General features: G+C 54.4%; 1 protein-coding gene across 4 annotated transcripts in view; it reads right to left on the minus strand.

Annotated features, from left to right (window-relative positions):
* NPR2 (natriuretic peptide receptor 2) overlaps positions 1-20054 on the minus strand; it is a 32201-nt gene extending 12147 nt beyond the window's left edge. The window contains exons 1-2 of one of the 4 annotated variants that reach the window (XM_088153042.1): positions 18924-20036; positions 715-917 (exon numbers count right to left, since the gene is read on the minus strand). In XM_088153042.1, the coding sequence (XP_088009168.1) occupies positions 715-917; positions 18924-19689 (969 nt within the window). In that variant the 5' untranslated portion in view covers positions 19690-20036. Of the gene's footprint in view, positions 1-714; positions 918-18923 lie in introns of all 4 variants that reach the window. The other 3 variants (XM_088153043.1, XM_088153038.1, XM_088153041.1) reach the window with 3 other exon arrangements.
* Between the last annotated feature and the right edge of the window lie 510 nt (positions 20055-20564).

Below are 20564 nucleotides of genomic sequence, written 5' to 3' on the forward strand. Positions count from 1 at the left end.
CCACACTGCCCCTCAGCAAAAGGTAGAATGCCTTGGCCCCTCTGTTGGCTCCCTGGTCTCAGAACAGCTTTCCCGTCCCCTCTAAACTCCTTTTGCACAAGAGCTCCAGAATCCTTGCTTCTCCCCTTGCGGCACAGGGAGGGGGCTCCAGAAAAGGCTGGCAGCAGTTTATGGGCAGGCCACGGTAGCAAGTGGTGAAGCCCCATGGTACATCCTCCCTGACACTCCACACCAGACAGCTCAGCTCTTTTAGCAGTCAAGTTTCTGCCAGGCCTGCTCCCTGGCAGGAAAAAGGCATGCACGGCTCCTCCTTAGAGTTCTTCCCCTTTAAGCAAGAGAGGCCTGAGTCAAGAGCTGTTGGCACAGGAAGAGAACTGGAGAGCAGAGGAGGTGCAAATGCTCCCCCAGTTGCACGGGAGGGGGAGGCTTCACCCTGGTCGCCACAGTCTGAATCTTCGTCCCTGAGGTTAGAGCCATGTCTAGAAGAGTGGCTGGTGTGCTTCCATCCTCCCTGGCCCAGGAACTCTTCTACCTAACCTCAGGTGCTACGTGACAGAGGTGAGTCCCGTCAGCCTCCCAAGCAAGCCTTGGCTTCCTTACTGGCCCACTCCACTGGCCCACTCCACTCCCGCCGGCTCCTCCCCAAGCCTGAGCAGTCCATGGGTCCAGGGCTCCTTCTTCTCTCCCCCCACCCTGGCATGCTTCTGGACTGACCTGGAAGGCCTCCCGTAGGGTGCTGGGGTCCTGGCCCTCCTTGCTCCGCCAGGGCTTGGCAGCTCCCTGTCTCCCTTCCCCTTGCAAGCTTTCTCCAAAGACATCCAAGTAGAAGAAGACATAGTCACCGTTGGTCATGCTCTCGTAGTGGGCTCGACGCATGACTTGGTGCAGCATCTCCAGGGGACCACAGATGTAGATGACTGCCAAGAGAAAGGCAAGGAACAAAAGGGGGGGAGGAACCCCAATTTGATCAGCTGCTCTCTTTTTCAGTCTCCTTGGAGACCAATTTATTGCTGGTGCTCTCCCTGGAACCTTACACAGCTGACAGTTGCGGACCCAAGGCCACGTGTGGCTCCCAAATGTTTCTGAAAGTTACCACCACATTGTCATGGGACGCATCAAGTGTAATTGTATTCAGTAAATGTGAAATATAGCTTACATTTAAATCAGATAAAAGCACATTTATTGCTTTGTTTGAGCGCAGTCCCCTGTGCTCAGAGAACACATACAGCCTCGGCCTGAAAAGATAGCGCACTCCTGCACAGCGGAAGGAAGGCCATGCCTGCAGCCGCATGATGGCCACCAGCAGCAGCATGCAGAAGCACGCATTAGGGCCTCTTCTGTGGTTGCTCCATGACTGTGAGACGGGCTCCTGCAGCTGGTACATTGCCCTTCCCCAAAAGTTGGCTGGGTACTATGTTGAAACCCCCAAGCTGGTTCCAACAGGGAAGGCTGCAGATGCCTCTGGCTGAACCCCACCTGACCCCACTGATGCATCTGGGGCAGAAGATATTTAATTATCTTTCATAGTGCAGCAAAGAAATCTGATCCACATCCAATAATCAGCAACAATAAATACAAAAGTAGGTATACCAAATATAAGACTTTTTAAAAAATGAAAGAACCCGACATCGCATAATACTGGCCATTATCATAGAAAACCACACAGACTAGAGTGTAAAATGGGCCTTCAAATTCTTGAAAGAAGCCAAAGAAGATGCAGATTGAATGTTCAGCGGGAGGGAACACCATATGACCAAAACCACCACCAGGAAGACTGGGCCTTGCTTGACGCCAGGTGGGCCTCTTCCCGGATGAGCGTGTGCAAACAAGCCTTTAGCCAAAGACCACAGCTCCCTGGCGCAACGGTGGGGAGGGCCGTTCCGCCAGATAGGCGGGACTCAAACTTTTTAGGGATTTCTATGGAGTAACAGGCACTGCAGCGGGATTAGCTTGCTCAGAGCCGACGGCACGTGTTCCTGTTGGGAAGCCCCAGAGAAACCCGGCCACCAGAATTTCCGAGCTTTCCCCCCACGAGGTGCGCATTGCAATCATCCCAAGGGCGGTGGGCAACTTGTGGATAGCAGTGGCCACTCAGACCTCTCCAGGAATGGATGCCACTGAGAGACCCATCCCCTGCAGCTGCAAACTGCTTTTAATGTATGTTTGTATTTTAATTATTTATGGATTTTAGTTACTGTTGGAGGGATTGGTGTGTTTGTTCTTTTTTGTTATTGTGAGCCGCCCAGAGTCACGCGTTGGGGGAGATGGGCGGCATACAAGCTTAGTAATAAAAATAAAATAAACAGGTCCTCCTTGCCACTGTGTCAAGCCCACAAGAAGACCCCAAGATCAAAGAGCCCCTAAGCAGCAAACTTTCTGTGGAAGGAGGCCCCTGGGAGGCGCAGGGAAAGGCAATGGAGAGCATTAGCTTGACTCCACCTGTCACTCTTCACCCTCAGGTAAGGGCACCAGCCACCTGGTCAGGTGATTCCATTTTCCCAAAGCTGCCTTCTTGGTTTGGTTTTTGTAACTGCAGTTTGGGGGCTTCCAGAAAATACTCTTCTTGGGCAGTTCTCCTCCCTCATCCTGTTCCCCTTAAGAACATGAGACAGAGTCCCTATATAATTGGAAACCGCTCAGGTCAGTTTCAGATGGAAAACACGACAATGCCTTTTGATTAGCAGCACCGGAAGCCATGCAACAGAACAGAGAAGGCAAACATGTTCGGCCATCCCGTCCTGGGATTGCCCAAATGTACAAACTGCAGTTAAGGGGAATAATCAGAGTCGGGGGAATTGCTGAAAAAGAAAAGGTGAGGCATGTCTCAGACCAGCAGGGCAAGCTGAGATGGGCCAAGGAGCTGAAAAACAGGCGCGCTGGGGCTGGCCTCCCTGCAGGGGCAAGCAAACCGGGGCAGATTCAGGCAGCCCCAGAGACGCAACTCCAGGCGATTCAAGATCGTTCCAGGGGAACCAGCTAGAGGAGGAGAAAACAGTAGGATCTGCCTACCCAGGGCAGGCATCCAGAGAAAGAGGAGGACCCAAAGACGCAACAAGATGATCAAGATTGGGCTAGCTGTGAGAGGCCGCCCGCTAAGTTTCAGCAGAAGAATGTGGAGAATTTAGCTGTAAGCGCACGCTAACTGCAGTTGACGAGACGCACACAGTCATACTAGCAGAAGCCATATATTGCAAGCAGGGGCAGGCAGAAGCCAAGCAGGAGAGACCTGGTCCAGGTCACTGAAGCCCCAATGGACAGCGGAGGTCACACGCTGGATCTGCTTTTTTCCTCAGGGAATGGCAGTGTGCTCTGGATATGGGGGAGGTTATACTCACTCCCTTGCCCGATTGCTTTGGTGTGCTCTGGTGCTACTCCCCACCTCAGGGAGACCTGGCCTCCTTAACTGGTCCACCACAGGCACCCGATGGGCCCTGCTGGGTTTCAGAGGGAGCCTGGGGTTGTTCCTGAACTCTGCTACTCCTCAGCCGCCGCCTGGAATGAGGAACAACCTCGCTTGGGCGGCCTCTGTCTGGGGATCCCAGAGTTTCCCCTGGGTTTTGGAGAAATGCTGGGTGACGGAACAGCTGAAACACCTGGAAAGCTGATGAAGAAAGGCAAAGAGCAAATCTGACTGAATGCCAGTAAGAGCCTTTTTTAAGGACGACTTCGGGGTGATAACTGTTTGTCAGGCCTGTAGACAGCCAACTGGCAGCCTTATTCAAGGGGACTCGGTCCTTCCTGGGAAGCGAAGGAACACCTGCAGGGCTGCTGTGCTGAACCTGCTAGGCATCTCCCAGATAGTCACTAGAATTTGCTCCAAGTAGGAGTTTGGCTGGGCAGGCCCTGGAGCTAACCAAGGCACGGTCTGCCTTGGTTACCTGGCAAGAATTTGAACCTGCTAATCTTGAGGAAGTGGACAGGGTCCTCAGGGCTGCAACTTGGTCCACTTGTTCTGATATTCTTCCTGGTTAGCTAAGGCTTCCTGGGAGATGATGTGTGCTTGGGTCCAGGTACAGATATAGCCTTGAACAAAATATGGGGCAGCCATCGCAAAAACATCAGCTAAGCTCAGGAAGAAATAAATTAAAAGATGTCCCTGTCTAGACTCTCTTTAGCATAAGAGTGAGGGAAAGAGAAATCCTGCCAGCCTTTGAGATTCTGTTATTATAGCCTCTATCAACAGAGCTCTGGTGCTGCTTGCGGGGCTCATCTCCTGGCCAGGTCTACCCAGTAGGGCGATACCAGGGCTTGGAATTGATCCTTGAGGGAGGGGATGGTCCATCCACTCAAGAGACTATCACTGGACCACGAGTTATTGGATTTTTGTCTCCTTCTTAGGGAAGGTTCTTGAGAAGGTGCTGCCTCACAGAGCTCTGAAGGAAGTGGATTATCTGGGCCTCTTTCAGTTTCAGGGTATAGTACCAAGGCAGAATTAATCATGCTTGTGGATGACCTCTGGTGGGAGAAGAATGTGAGTGGTACATCATCCTGGCTCTCCTTGATCTCTCAGCAGCTTTCAATACTATTTATTGATCATGGTTTCCTTTTGAACCAGCTCAGATACTAGGAGCAGGGGGCACGACGTTGTATGGTCCTCCTTCTTCCTCTAGACCAGTTGGTGTTTAGAGAGGAAGCTATCCCCTCCAAGCCTCTCAGGGCTCTACACCCTTCCTGCTCCTGTTTAACATCTACATGAAGCCAGTGGGCAGTCACTGGCATGGATGATCCTCAGATATACAGTTGTGTGAAAAAGAAAGTACACCCTCATTGAGTTCTATGGTTTTACCTATCAGCAGTTCTCAAAAGTAGGTAAATACAACCTCAGATGAACAACAACACATGACATATTACACCATGTCATCATTTATTTTACAAAAATAAAGGCAAAATGGAGAAGCCATGTGTGAAAAACTAAGTACACCTTATGATTCAATAGCTTGTAGAACCACAGCAGCAGCAATAACTTGAAGTCATCATTTTCTCTATGACTTCATCAGTCTCTCACATCATTGTGGAGGAATTTTGGCCCACTCTTCTTTACAACATTGCTTCAGTTCATTGAGATTTGCGGGCATTTGTTTATGCACAGCTCTCTTGAGGTCCCGCCACAGCATTTCAATCGGGTTGAGGTCTGGACTTTGACTGGGCCGTTGCAACACCTTGATTCTTTTCTTTTTCAGCCCTTCTGTTGTAGATTTGCTGGTGTGCTTAAGATCATTGTCCTGTTGCATGACCCAATGTCGGCTAAGCTTTAGCTGTCGGACAGATGGCCTCACATTTGACTCTGGAATACCTTGGTATACAGAGGAGTTCATGGTCGACTCAATGACTGCAAGGTACCCAGGTCCTGTGGCTGCAAAACAAGCCCAAATCATCACCTCTCCACCACTGTGCTTGACGGTTGGTATGAGATGTTTGCGCCGATATGCTGTGTTGGGTTTTCGCTAAACGTGGCGCTGTGCATTATGGCCAAACATCTCCACTTTGGTCTCGTCTGTCCAAAAGACAGTGTTCCAGAAGTCTTGTGTTTAGTTTAGATGCAACTTTGCAAACCTAAGCCGTGCTGCCATGTTCTTTTTAGAGAGAAGAGGCTTTCTCCTGGCAACCCTTCCAAACAAACCATACTTGTTCAGTCTTTTTCTAATTGTACTGTGATTAACTTTAACATTTAACATGCTAACTGAGGCCTGTAGAGTCTGAGATGTAATTCTTGGTTTTTTTGCAATTTCTCTGAGCATTCCACAGCCTGACCTCGGGGTGAAGTTGCTGGGACGTCCACTCCTGGGAAGATTGGCAACTGTCTTGAATGTTTTCCTCTTGTGAATAATCTTCCTCACTGTAGAATGATGGACTTTAAATTGTTTGGAAATGGCCTTATAACCCTTCCCAGATTGACGGGCAGCAACAATTGCTTCTCTAAGATCGTTGCTGATGTCTTTACTCTTTGGCATTGTGTTAACACACACCTCAATGCTCGAGACCAGCAAACTCCTAAAACTTCGGCTGTGATAGAGGTAGTCACACTTGCTGATGATCAATTGATCAAGGGCATTTGATTAGCAGCACCTGGCTGCTACTTAGCCTCTTCATACTTATGGAAGCAGTAAGGGTGTACTTAGTTTTTCACACATGGCTTCTCCATTTTGCCTTTATTTTTGTAAAATAAACGATGACATGGTGTAATATGTCGTCTGTTGTTGTTAGTCTGAGGTTGTATTTACCTACTTTTGAGAACTGCTAAGGACCACATGATTTTTATTATGTCCTGATACGTAAAACCATAGAACTCAAAGAGGATGTACTTTCTTTTTCACACAACTGTACACGTCTACCCCAGGCCAAGGAATGCTGTCAAGGCTGTTTCCTAGCGTCTGGAAGAAGGCTGGAGACAGGATGATAGTTTTCAAGAATTGTCAGGTCCAGGATAGTTATCCAGAATTGTTAGCTCCTTGAGTGGGGGCCACACCGCTGCCTCCAAGACACTAAGAGTACAGGATGGACCCAACTACAAGTCACCTCCCAGGCAGCCATGACAACCCAGAAGGGACCTGGATCTACTAGACAAGTGGCCAAACTCAGAGTTTAGATGACCCTGTCCACAATCTCAGGAGTCATAAACTCATCCCAGATAACCCCACCCCGGGCTCCTCAACTGGACTTGCCCAGTCAGAGTCCACCTCCACAAGGATCTGAGCAGTTTTATCCATCATACAATTAGAATATTTTTCACAGTGGCCCTGCAGATATAATTTTGGCCTGTCCTTTCCCAGCAGATGACTGGGTCATCTTAAATAGGGCTATCAGATGACTACCGGAGGATGCAATAAGGGAGGAGAAATACTACGGGCCCTTATTCATGTTTGATCTGACTTGCTCTTCTTCCTCCAACAGGACCCTAGGCATCTCTTCTGGCACATCCCCCATGGCTTCTTAATAAACCAAGATGCATCCTGGGATCAGCGTCCGAGGAGAGACCACATAGGGGTAACACAGTCCAAGTCTTCTACCATCTGCTCGTTCTGGGCTGTGCCGCTGCTTAACTGCCTACCCAATCCCCAAGCAAAACCCCAAGCTTCCTCTGGAACCCCACTGGGACTGCAAACTGTCTTGGGCAGCCCAATCAAATTGGCCTTGTCTCTTTCTGCAAAACCATGAGGGCTTCCAGGGGACCGAAGAAACTCAGAGAACAGTCTTGAAGGTCCAAATGTTACCTCCAGGGACAAGGGAACAGTGGTGAGAAGGAACTAGGTCTCCTATTTGTGAACCCCCAGAAGCATCTGGGGCGGCCACCCTGAGAAACCAGCTGCTGGACTCAGGTGGACCTTAGCCTGATCCAGCAGGACTAATCTCAAAAACTCTTAGGAGAGAGAGGAGCTCTCTAGTGAAAGCCTTCTCCAAGCTTTCTAAAGCTACCCAGGTAGTGTTCACTATGTCCTGTGGTGGTGGATTCCACAGACTGACTGCGTGCAGCAGAAAGAAGCCTGCCCTCCCTTTTCCTCTGGCATCACCCGCCACACAGGTCCACTGGACAAGCCCGCTGGGTGCCTATTAGTAAAGCTGGAGTAAAACGTGTCTTTCCACTTTTCCCACAATGCCTTGGCACGTCTTCTGCAGGATGCCTTTTTCTGGGCCTTTTTCTTGCAGCTCTCTGCTTCCTCTTTTTACGTCTGGTAGCCACAGCAGTTCAGTAATCTGGTAGTCGCGGTGTACTCACGTGCTGGAGCAGAAACTAATCCAATGGGTGGATCTGTGCCACCCATGAGCCTTCCGCAAGAGCCAAGAACCAACCCGAGGTCCAGACCAGCCGAGCTTAGCTTAGCTGCTTGTTCCCGTCCTGATGTCCCATCTTTTGCTATCGGGGGAGTGTGCTGGATAGACCAGCCAAAGACTGGCATGGTCTTCATATGAAGATATTAAGGTTTAAAAGGCAAGCCCCCTGCCATCCTGGCAGGATGGGCTCAGCTACGGGCGTGGCCCAACGCGTGGGAGAAAAGCCAGCGCTTTGTGGCTCTGTAGAAGGGTCACAGGTTGCTCTTCCTCCTTTTTCTTAAGATCTCCAGTTAGAATCACTATCTCCCGTAGTGGCCAAATACAGGACAGCTGTCACTGCATGGCCAGGGAGCTCCCCACAGCTGCCCTGCAGTGCCCACTTGCTTTCTTTTCCTTAATGCATTTTGGCTCAACTGACTAGAATTCAAAATTATGCCGCTCTGCACCACCTCCCGTGTGGCTGTGGGGCAGGTGTGAGAGATACAAGGTGGAGTTCCCAGAGTGGCTCTGACTTGGCGAGGCATTCTAGGACTCTCTGTCTTTGCTGCCCGCCCGTAAGAGAGGGCTCCCTGCCCTTGAGGCTCTCCTCTGTGTTTGTGTGGCAAGCTGACCAGCCAAGGACTGCCTGAGCTCAAACAACTAACCCACTGTACTCCCATGTGGCAGTGAGCTTCACAGAGTTTTAGATTACGCTAAAATGGGGTTGGCTTGTGTGTCTGGTTCCATTTTTGGTGGGAACCTCCACTGCCTGCATCCTTAATTCGATGACTGAACCAGTTACCTAAGTTCACCCAAGACACTACAGGTAGTCCTTGATTTATGGCCATTTGTTCAGCGACCGTTTGAAATTAGGACAGTGCTGAAAAAGGAGGCTTATGACTGGTCCTCAAGGCTGCGGCCATCCCAGCACCCCCACAGCTCCATGATCACAATCTGGGTGCTTGGCAATCCATTCACATGTATGACCGGTTGCCAAGTGCCCCATGATCACATGATCACCATTTGCAGCCTTCCCTGCTGGCTTTCCCAGAAAGTCAATGGGGATGCCAGCAGAGAAGACTGCAAGTTGCTGGGGTAAGTCTCCCCCACCTGCACAACCTCTGCACTTGTGCTGTGCTGGCCACTCACACACCCCTATGCACCCTCGTTGACCTGCACGGCACCTCTTGTGCACCCTTGCTGTGCTTCTTACGCACCCCCTTGCACCCCCGACCAGCACAGTGCCTCTCATGCACCCTCATGCACCCTTGCTGACCCTCCCCCACACCTCCACCCACCCCCTCCCTCCCTCCCTCCCTCCCCCACCCAGCAGCAGCCCTGCGACTTGCAACTTCCTGCCAGCTTCCCCACTGGCTGGCTGTGGGAAGCCGGCAGGAAGCAGCCTTGCCTGATGACCATGGAACTCAGTTAATAACAGCAATTGGGACCGCAGGGATTGCCATCGCTAAGCAATGCGGCCGCACTTTACGACCGCATCGCTTAGTGATGGAAATTCCAGTCCCAATTGCTGGGTGCCCTGTGGGAATCAAATGGGAGGGGAGGGGATTCCGAGACTATGCTAGCTAACAAAATCTCACCAAGGTTAAAGCTTGGCCCAGTCCATGAGTGGTTCACGTGAAACACAAATGTGTGCAAACATAGCTGGCACCTTAATGTTTACACAACTTATGCTTTGTTACTTTATACCAAATCGATTTTTTTAGAGGGGAATGCAATGCTGAGCAATCTCACCCCTCATCACTTCAGGAACCCCCTCCTCATGCAAATTCAAGAAAGAGATTAATTTAGCAACGGCTCCACAAAGCAGACAAAGAGGGCTGGACACATTTGGGTCTCCTTGCCACAAACCTCCCCTCTCCAACTTTCCTACTGCAAGACAAATTGGGTGGTCTTGCCGGAAGGCTAGAGACCAGCGAACGCGGAAGCGCAGTGCGCAAGGACAGAGGGGGAGGGATGGTGTTGGCGGGTCCCCGGTTGGTCCGGAGGCTGCCCGCTGCCTTCCAGCACCTTCCGCCTGGCTCCGCAGCTGGGAAGAGAGGTTGGGCGGGTCGGCCGGCGGGCAGCTCCGGTGGCAGGAAGGAGGGAGCGCCTCTGCCGCTGACCCCCCCTTACCCGAAGCTCACTGTCTGCGAGGGCAAGTCCATGCCCCAGCATGCGCAGCCCTGCTGCGGGGAAGGCCCATCTGGGCCATCAGGCAGGCGCGCCACGGAGGCCGGCGCTGTGCAGAGCTGAGCTCCGCGGCAGCCGCCCGCGCCCAGGCAGAACAGTGTGCGAGCGCACCGGGGACCCGGCACGGAGGGCCTCCAGCCCGCGGTGCGGGAGGCCCGGCTGGTGCCCCCCAGGTGCCAGGGAAAGGCGTGGCGGCCACACGCAGGAAAAGGAGAGCTCGGGGCTATCAGGGCAGCGACGCCGGGAACCGGCCCTCGGCAAGGCATCTCTTCCTCCTGAGCCGCCGCCAGCAGCACCAGCAGCCAAGCCAGCCAGTGGTTTCGGCAGGAGGGAGACGCGCCCCGAGGAATCGGGAAGGCATTTCCCTCCCACCGCGAGCAGCAGCGCAAGGAGGCGGGCGTCCGCGGCCAAGGGAAGACCCGCCCGGCGGAGAAGCGGCTCTCTGGGAAGAGACTGCTGCTCGGCCGGGCGCCTTCCGATGGCCGAACCCGGCCTACCGCCCAGGGTGTGCGCCCGGCTCCTCCTCGGCGCAACGCGGGCCTGAGGGCGCCTCCGAGGCGGGCCAGGCGCACTCCCTTCTCCGGGCTGCGTGCTGTGCTGAAGGAGGGGTGGCCCCGCTCCCGGGGTTGCCCTTAGAAGGGCTCCCCTGCCCCTGGGAAGGAACCGGCTGCTGGTCCTACCCCTAACCCCAGTCGTAGTGCCTGCTGCTTCCCGTTTTGGGCCCCCTGGGCTCCGGAGTCGCTTCTGCCAATTTGAGCGTCTAAACCGTGAAACGCAATGAAGAACCACCTTTTGTACTGGACATGAAAGGGTAACCTGCCACAATTCTTCTGCTCTCCAGAATCCAAGCAGCAAAGTCCAGCTCTTGAGGACTCTGAAGGGTAGATTTGATTTCCGGGATAATAAAAATAAAATTGCAGGGAACATGTAAAACTCTGCATAATGAATTCATGACCCAGAGACAGTTCTCGGAAAAGGAGGACTGCGACCTCCAGGGAAAGGTGCAACTGCTCTGTTCACACAACATGCTTACCCGGCCATGAAAGACCACAGGACTTGCTAAGCTTGATTCGTTTTAACCTTGGTTACCTTTTCATGCTTAGCATGTTACACAAACTCATTTGGAGGGTGTTTGGCCCAACCTAGAGGGCGAATGCCAAAAATGCATTATTCAGTAACGAGGCTTTATGTTCTGCAAAGGTAGTTCATGCCAGTGGAACAAACAAATATTCCCCACAAGGAAGGGCAGAGAGTGCCTACCAGGCTGAGCAGTTCCTGCCGACAGTGGTGTCGTGGTGTCGGCTTTCCAGCCCCAGGTTGAGGGGAGTCTGTTTTGGGCAGCCAGCTGTTGGAAAGGTTGAAGTGCACAGCGCCGACTGCTCAGGTGACGCCCAGCGGCCCTTCGCTGCAGAGGCTCCTGGAGGCCATCGAGCTACCCTGGGAAGGAAGGCCCGGTGGGAGCCTCTCTCGCGCTCTGCTCTGCTCACCCTCCCGGCCAGACCCGGTGGCATCCGCACAGCTGCGGCGCCCAGCAGCACTCTCGCCTCCACCACCAACCACAGCCGGCTGGGCTGCGAGGACGGCATCTGCAGCCTGGCCTCTGGAGGCAGCCGGGTGGAAAACAGGCTGGGCCTAGGCAGAGATTCGCCCTGGTTCTGCGCGTTTCTAAGCATACCAACTGCGCCTACAGATGTGTGCGTATCTGGATGGAGGAGGATGGTGTGAAAATCCCAACAAACAGAGGGGCTGTTTAAGCCTTCTTTTCTTCCTTGCAGTAACAGGACTGGCCGGGTCGGGGCAAGGGCAGGGGCAAGGGCAAGATGCCCTTCAATTCAGCCACCGAGGCCACACTGTTGTCCAGGAGGGAGGCGGTGGGCCTGGCCCTGCCCAGGGTGGCAGGTTTCCAGCATTACAAGAGAAGACGGGGCGGGATGCGCAGACGAGCTGCACCTGGGTGCTCTCTGCCAAGGAGGCACCGTTTCTGACAAGCGGGGGAGAGGAATGGGAACGTCTACCAGCGCTTGAGTGTATCTGAGAACATGGGAGAAGCCCTGCTGTAGCGAGTAGTCTGCCAAGAAATGCGTACCCAGGCATGTGCGGGCAACATTAACCACCCAATTTAGTAGATCTGAATGCTGAAGCACAGTAAACGTCTGTTTATGAAACAATCCATTTTATAGCAGCTACCTATAAGAAAGCTAGTTGTGGCTGAAAGATGAGAACTTAGTCAACAACCACTTGACATGCACTAAACTCCCATTTGTTAACCATGGTTATCTGAACAGGCTACAGTTTTCTAGTTTACACTTCACGCTTCAAAACCATGGCTTGCAAAGCATGACTACATTCTCACAGCAAACTAAACCAACAGCAAACCAGCCACATTGTGGTTTCCTGCAAAGGGTGGATGGGGCTGGCCCCTGGGAGGGCGAGGGAAGAGCCTCTGGCTGAATCCAGGTTTTGCTGTGGACCTTCCTGGAGCAGGCGCGTGCAGTCCTCCTCGGCGCGCTGCAAGGGAGGGCTGCTGTCTTAGTAAACCGAGCCCCGCAGGCTGACAGCCAGCCAGCCTCTCTCGCAATCAGAGAGATTTAGAAAAAGCAAGCCGAGGCGTCTGCCTGCCAGAACAGCAGTTGGGAGGGAAGAGTCAAATGGCTGTCAGGAGGAAGGGCGCGAGGTCAAGCCTGAGCCATTTGAGCTGGGGGGGTTGGACCAAAGCCAGGGGCTTTTGATTGGCTGCCCCGGAGAGCCATCTTAGAGGGACCTCTAGGCCCTGAGGCAAGCCAGCTTCAGCCGGGAAGGGAGCTCCTGCTAGAGTGACAAGGCTGCGCGGCTCTCCCTCTCCCTCTCCCTCCCCCTCCCGCCATCTTTGTTACCCTTGGGCAGGTCGCGTTTTCGGGAAAAGCTTGTGGCCATGGCTGGCTGCCCTAGTTGCAGCTGAACCAGGCTAGCTTCTGCTGGACCCCCAAACCGGTAAACAGTAGCAGACATAACCAACGCCATCTTTAAGGCGCACAACAGAATTCCCCAGAAGCATCACCGTAGTTGTGCTGGCACAGAAGGAAACCAGCGATAAGGGGACAGGTGCTGGAAACAAGCTCTCTTTGTCCAGACTGCTGTCCTGTACAAATTCCCAGAGAAAGCAGCAAGCTAGAAAGAGGAATAATGTGTGGTCGAGGTAGGACAAGGCTGTTCTCCTAAATCAACCATTGTTTGTTCCTAATAAGGTATGCAGGAAAAGGTGATGTAATGCCTGTACACCAACATAACAAATTGCTCACTTGCCTGTAAACTTTTTGTCTTCTCCTTTAAGAGAATACTGTGTGATCACAACTCAATGAAAAACTTTACAGCCCTCTCTGGCCATTGGTGTCTCGCCCGTAACTTGGGATCAGGGATTTCTACCCCTGCTTCCCCATTGGTCCTGCCAGGCCAGTCTTTCCTACGGACGCTCTTTCGGGCCACCTTTTCATGTCTGGGGCACTTCCGTAGTGCTGGGGGGGGGACTATCATTCCTACCCTGGGGCACCCAATGTTGCTCTGCTCCCCTGCTAGAACTCCTGTGCCAGAGGCCTGAAGGAAGCTCAGCCGCTGTCCTACTGACCGCTTCTCAGTTTCAGGGCATGAAAGGGTTCCGATGCCTGCAGGGCCAGAGGTCATCTAGTCCAACCTCTGCTCAGATCAGGATCCACCAGAGTAGATCTGGCAGATGACCATCCAGCCTCTGTTTGAAGACCTCTAATGAAGGAGAACTCACCACATCATGTGGCAGCCTGTTCCCCTGGCTACTAACCCTTGTACGTTCCTCCTAATGTTTAGCTTGAACCTTCTTCCTTGTAGTTTTAACTCACTGGTTCTGGTCCAGTCTGTCCCCCGGGCAACAGAGAATATGTCTGCTCCCTCCTCTTTGTGAGAATGCTTCTGATACTGGAAGACTGCCATCAGGCCTCCCTTCACTCCTCTCTTCTGCAGGCTACTGTTCCTCTTAGGGCTTGGTTTCTAGACCCTTCTCCATCTTGGTAGCCCTCCCCTGAACTTGTTCCAATTGGCCATTCTCCCTCTTGCCTAGCCATGCCTCAGCCGAGGCACAAAATGAGAACCCCTGGAGCTGAGAGACAAGATAATGCCCTCCCTCTGCATCTCAGTGGCTGGGAATGGGGTGTCAGGGTCCCACTGCCTGCTGCTGCCCCCAGCTCGTGGCCCGCGGCCCTCAGTCTGGGTTCCGCTTGCAGAGTGAAGAGGAGGTGCTTGAGGCAGCACCCGGACATGTCCTCCTTCTCCCCCACCCCGTTTGGAAGATGCAAGGCAGTTATGGGGAGGGGGAGTGGCTGCTGTTGCAATCATCTTGGTGCTCAGCAGCTCCCAGCCCAGGAGACAGCAAACATTTCAGCTGATCCTCAAGGAGCAGGGCATCCCAGAAACCCTCAGCTCCCTCTGTGAAAGGGGCAGGGAGAGGGCTGGACCAGCCTCTCGAGGCCAGCAGTGGTGACGGAGCACCGCCAGCGCTTCCCAGCAGCTGCAACTAGGCACCCTTGAGGACTTCATCTAACCCCCTGGAGGCCACGTCCAAGGCATCTTCCATAGATCAGCCTTGTCCTCCTGGGTCTTTGCTATTACCGCCCCCTCCCCCGGCTTGTAACATTTTGAGCAGCAATACAAATCCCTCATCCCCCTTCTCTAGAAGTTGGCAGAATCCTATTCTCCGTTTTTGTCTAAGCCCCAAGTCTTGTCCCCAGTTCTCACTGGAGAAATTAGTTGCTCCTGGTCTTGCCTTTCTACATTTCTCCAACTGTGCGATGAGGAGAACTGTACACAACCTTCTGAGGGCGCCCCACACCCCACGCGTTGTATAAAAGCACAGTGTGATGCTGGCAGTGTTGTCTCTTTGCCACAGCCACACACTAGGTCACTGTTTCCATGAACACTCCACTCTAGCCAGTCACGGCCAGCTTTCCCAGTTTGGTTTGTCATTCCTAAATAATTTGGAGCTGCCGGCCAGTTCAGCTCACGGCTTGCTTGCAGCTCCCAGGGACTCCCGAGCATGTTCAAAGCCCCTTGACGGACAGACGGACGTAGCGCAGGCCCCTGGGAGGCCCTGGCACTCGACCCGGCGCCATGCTGAGAAGAGGCCCTGCTCTTCCTACGGTCTGCTCCCTGGTCAAACCAAGCCAAAGAAAGTATGGAGTAGGTCCCCGGAGCCACAGGCAGAGAATCCAAGGCTGCTTTATGCTTACCCTACTCAGTGAAAGACTGGGGAGCTGCGCTTGTGCACTGCGCTGAGCTTGTCTGGTTCTCTGCTTGAGCGCTTTGCAAACTGGTGTGACTTCAGAGTGGCGTATGAGCCCAGCCTAATTAATTTATAGCCCAGGCAATGAGATAGCTCAGAAACCAGGCTAAACATGTAGTGTGGAAGGCAAACTTGGCCAAGGTCTTAGGAAGCCTTTTTCTACATGCTTGCTTATTCTGTACTGGACGCTTTCCAGCACTTTACCTAACTGAGAGGTTAAGCTAAACTGTCATTTCCTGGATCTCAGATTTTCCAAGCTGACTTTCTATTGGCCACTACGGTCTAGTATAGTTTAGTCCCCAGGTACAGCATATTCTGCAAAAGCAATGTATCTGACGTGAACCTTTAAAGATGCGAAGAAATCTGTATCAGCCCACTTCAGGGACTGTCGGTAAGTACATTTTCCTCCAAGCAGCTACGATGCAGGTAACAATATGTTGTGGAGTCTCAGAGAGCCCCAAGGACTCCACAGTTCAACCCTGAGCTACAGAGATTCTCTTCTACTGGAACAATATATTGGCTTGCAAGGTTGTTAGTGATCCTGGGTTGCCTAAGATAACATGAGCATGCTTGGGGTAAAAGTGGGCCTGGGCGCACATGTGATGCTGGACAAATTGTGGGCATGTGGCCTGGGTGCAACTTTTACTCCTTCTGTATATTACTAACAAATGTCACGTAAAACCCTTGGTTGGCCGGAGCAACAGAAGTCAATATTTACGGACCCATTTGGTGATAGCCATGGTGTAACAAGCGTATGGAAGACAGAGACTTGGAACCGAAGGGGAGTAAATGGTAAAGACCATGAATTAACAAATGATATGAGAGAAAATAGAAACATGGGTCTGTGAAACTATGAGACAGAGGTAGGGTTTAATACAGCTGAATGAAGCTGATCAGTCCTTGTGAAGTAAATGAACATATGCAGGGAATGGAGATGTAGATTTAATTATGATTGAAAGGCCTAAAACATGTCAGACAGTAGGAACTGATGTCATGTATGTTGCAGGTGTGTATTAAATTAGGAATCCTTAAGTTGTTTATAGTTATGCTTCGCTGAATGCTGATCACCGAAGAACCTGAAATTAATTCTGGGAAAAATTGAGCAACATCCTGAATGAACCTGATCCAGGGGAAAGAATTTTCTCCTAGATGACTTGAACGGATGGGTGGGGACAAGGCAAAGGAGACTACAGAAAAAGGGCATGGGCCCTTCCGAGACCCAAGGGTGAATGAGAATGGTGGCTGTTTGGCAGAAGGGCTTGTTTCGGACACGTAGTTTAAGCATGTGTCTTTCATCTGTGCGCATGGCAACCAAAGGAAGATAAATCTGAAAGCACGAGAGATTCGAGAGCTTTTGATGGAAGACGGAGAGGACTGGTGAAGGACGGAAGGGCAATGAGAGGTTATGAACGTGGGACGACCCATTTTTTTTGTAGTGTCAGGAATGGATCTTGGGAAAATGCACAAGGAAAGTAGTAGAAACCCTGGAACAACTGCCAGAAGAAAAACTATTGGAAGATATGCACTCCCAACAGAATGAATGGGGGATGGATGTGAGGAAAGCGGAGGTGGAAGCTGCTTGGATTAGAGCGGAAGGCCCTGTGCAACAGGGCAACCGAGTTGCGTGATGTTGGTGGGAAATGGGAAGAAGGATGTTTGGTTGCAGTGTTGAAGTTATGGGTTGTCTTATACCAACATGGAGTTGAAGGCTGACTGCTGGAAGAGATAAGAAAGGTATCTGATGGAAGTAAAGAGAGTAAATAGGACACTTAGCAAATGGTTCAACATTAAGCAGGCAGGAAGACAAAGATGTGCGATGTCTCCTTGGTTGTTTCATGGACTTAGGGATAAATGCTTGTGACGTTGTGAAATGTTGGTACATTCGGTTGTACTTCTGTTTGCAGATAATGCCATATTGTTGGGTGAAAACTCAAGTTATTAGCAGTGAATGTTATATTTGTATGGTGCAACAAGAGCTATGGACCTGAACATTTATGTATCAAAGACCAGGGCAATTATTGGACAGGAAAAATGGGGTGAACAGTTGTACACAGGAAAAATGGGGTGAATGGTTGTATGTTATATATGATAGTGAAAAACTACAGCAAGTAGATGAATTTGTGTACCTTGCTAAAGTTTTAGTAAAGATGGGGAAAGGGATGGAGCAATTTTCAGATGTGCAAATGCTGCTAGAAAGGCAGTGGATGTTATGTGCTCTGTTGAAAGAAGTGGAAATGATGGTACTGCCCACTTGGTTATTTGGAAGTGAAAGCTGGGTGTGTCAGGGAAATTGTACAAGTCAGGTGAAGGCAGTGGAGATTGAGAAGTACGTGGCCGAAAGAAGAAGACGGCGAATAAAAAAGTGCTGCTGGAAGAATGTGGGTTAAATACAACCGATATGAAAGAACGTTGAGGTGGTCTGGGACATAAAGAGGAGGACGTTTCAGAACAAATCCAAGCGAATGGCTCAGGAGAGTTGTGGCTGGCTGGAGTGGATGAAATCTAGAAAAGAGTGAAGCCCGAAGTGCCAAGCACAGATGGCAGTGCGTGGAGCAGTGGATGGCCCGGGGGGAAGCAAGGATGGACTGCCAGGCTCCCGCAGGAGGAACAACGTTCCCTTTTCTCTTTCTTATCTCATGGCCTTGGCTGAGTGCATCTGCATCACAGCAAAAGGGTGGATCAGATGCGCCCTGGAACAGAAGCGGGTCCTAGCAATTACTACTCCCCACCCAAATCAGCAATCTCCCAGCCCCTTTCCTGCCAATGGCTTCTGCAGCGCAGTCTGGCAGCATTTCCCTGCGGGTCCAGCCCTTGCTTGTCATTAGTGGGCCCAATCCACCATTTGCTGAGGATTCCTGCTTCTGATGGGAGGCGTGCTATGGGGCAGTCTGACCCACCCCACCTCCAAGCACTCTGGATCCGCGGGGGTCACCAACCGCGCTTCCCTGCCCCCTCCCCAGCCTTTCAGGGGGCATTTTATCCCCGACGGCCGCGGGGTGGCTTGCCAGCCTGCAGTGCCTGGGGACCCGACGGTCACCCGGCCTGGCGTGGCTGCCTCTGGGTTCCGCCCGGCAGAGACTCCGCCACAGCAACGTCCCGGTGGCCCGCCGGCCTGGGCTCGAGATCCTCCAGCAGACGAGCCCGTCCGCTCCTCCTCTCGGAAAGACGAGGGCGGGCGGGCAGGCCGGCAGCGGCGGCCAGGTTTTCCATCGGGCCGTCCCCGGCGGGCTTCATGCCCGCCCCAATGACACAGCAGCTCCATCAGCAGCCGCCAAGATGGAGGGGCGCAGCTGCAGCAGGCCGGCGGATCAATAAGTGCCTCCAGGGCCGGGCGGCTACGCGCAGGGAAGAGCTGGCGCCGTCCGGCTGCTGGCGGCCCCGGCCCCGGCCCCGGCCCCGGCCCGGCCCCGCCCCTCCCCATGCCCGGCCTTGCACCGCAGCTCCTCCACCCGCGGACTGCTGGAGCCCCGTCCCGAGCCTCCCGCGCCCCGTCGGAGAAAGGTGCGGGCCTTCGGCAGGGAGGGACTGGCGCCCCTTCCCAGCCAGCCCCGCGGCGGGGAGCGAGGTCAGCCTCTCCGGACGGGAAGGAATCTCCAGCCCCGGCCGCGACCGCTCTGCACTCCGAGCGCGGGGGGCTGGGGAAGTCATCGCCGCCGCGCCGCCGGTGTCCCCCCCCCCCGCCTTTCGTCCTGGGACTCGCCTCTCCCGTTGGCTCGGATAAACTGGACCGCCGCGTCCGGGCCTCCGGCTTCGTCCCCGGCGGCGCTGCCGTTGTCGCGGGGCGCGTAGATGTGGTAACCGACGGCCAGGCTGGCGTGGCGCAGCTCCTCGTAGACGCCCTCGATGGTGAAGTAGAAGGGGCGGTCGTCGGTCTTGCGGTCCACGTAGAGCAGGGCGGCGCGGGAGCTCCAGTTGAAGTGCCCGTGGAGGTGGGCCACGAAGGCGCCCAGCTTGGGGGCGGACGGGCCGACGCGCACCAGCGTGCTGAAGTGCTCCTGCTTGCGGCTGAAGTCCGCGGCCACGGCGCCGGCCGTGAGCAGCGGCAGGCTCCAGTGCGAGGCGAAGCGCCCCACGGCGGCCGCCGGGTAGACGCAGCCCGGCCCCAGCAGCACGTCCGGGTTGTCGTAAAGCTTCAGGTCCACGGCCTTGAGCGGCGCCACCGACTCGGAACAGGCGCCGTTCAGCTCGGACGTGGCGAACACCTTCTTCACCGCCAGCCCGGCGGCCCGCAGCGCCGGCTCCAGCGCCTCCAGGGCCAAGTCCACGGCGGGGCCCACGCGCGCCAGCGCCCACGGATAGTTGGGGTTGTGCTCGGGCAGCACCATGGCCACCGTCAGGACGGTCGGGGCCGGCGCGCTGCCGTTGCCTCCGGCCGGGCTGGGCAGCGGGGCCGCGCAGGGCGAGAGACTCGCCAGGGCGGCCAGCAGCAGCGGCAGCAGCACCAGCGGGGGCGGCGGCGAGGCCATGGGGGTAGCCGGCAGCGGCTGGAGGAATGCGTTCGCCCGGCTGTGCTCGGCGCGGCTGCTCAGCGACCGCCGCCGGATCCCTCTGCGGGGCGGGCTGTCCGGCGCTCCCCTCGGAGAGGCCGCCCCAGCTGCCCACCCTGCGCCGCCCTCCGGATGCGCTGCCCGCGCGAGGAGAAGAGGTGGGCGGCAGCGCCCCCTGGTGCCTCCCTCGGCTTCCTCGGGCACCAGCAGCGTCGTCCACGACCCCTTTCCCTTCGGCCTCCGCCTCGCCCGGCGTTCGTTCCACAGCGGAGAGCCGGCCGGTGCCTCGCCTCGCTTCGCCTCGGAAGGCCCGGGGCGCTTCAGGGAGGCTCGCGGCGGGGAGGGGGGGCGTGGCAGCGGGGCGGCTTTCCGGCCCCCGCTGGACCTTTCGGAGCCCGCCCCGCTCCGCGGCTTTTCGACCAGCTGGGAAAGGCTCCTCCAGCCCGATTCGGCTGGCTGCAGGGTAGTCGCCGACACCGCGCCCGGGAAAGGAGGGCGGGCAGTGCCGCGCCGCAGCGCCGTGAGCTTGAGCGGGGGAAAGCATGGAAGGGAGTCCCCGCCCTGCGCGGAAGGCTGCAGCCTTGGGCCCCAGGCGGGGTCCAAGAGGGGCCGCGGGGGAAAGAAGGGGGGTCGTGCCTCTCGCCCCCTTCCGAGTCGGGGGAGGCTGCGTGTCGTTTGGATTCGGGCTTGGACTGAGCTAGTGAGCTTGTCCCACCAGGCGCCGCCCTCCTTCCCAGACGCCTCCAGCCGCACTGAGTGGGGATGATGGGTCCAAAGCACCTGGAAGGCTCCGATGGAGAAGGTTGGTCACCTTTGGCCCTGAAGAAGTGACTGGCTGAAATTTTCTGGAGCGG

This window comes from Python bivittatus, unplaced genomic scaffold (genome assembly GCF_059951505.1).
Source record: "Python bivittatus isolate LINGU-HERP-01145 unplaced genomic scaffold, Pbiv_v1 ctg000570_np1212, whole genome shotgun sequence".
Taxonomy (NCBI): Eukaryota; Metazoa; Chordata; class Lepidosauria; order Squamata; family Pythonidae; genus Python; species Python bivittatus.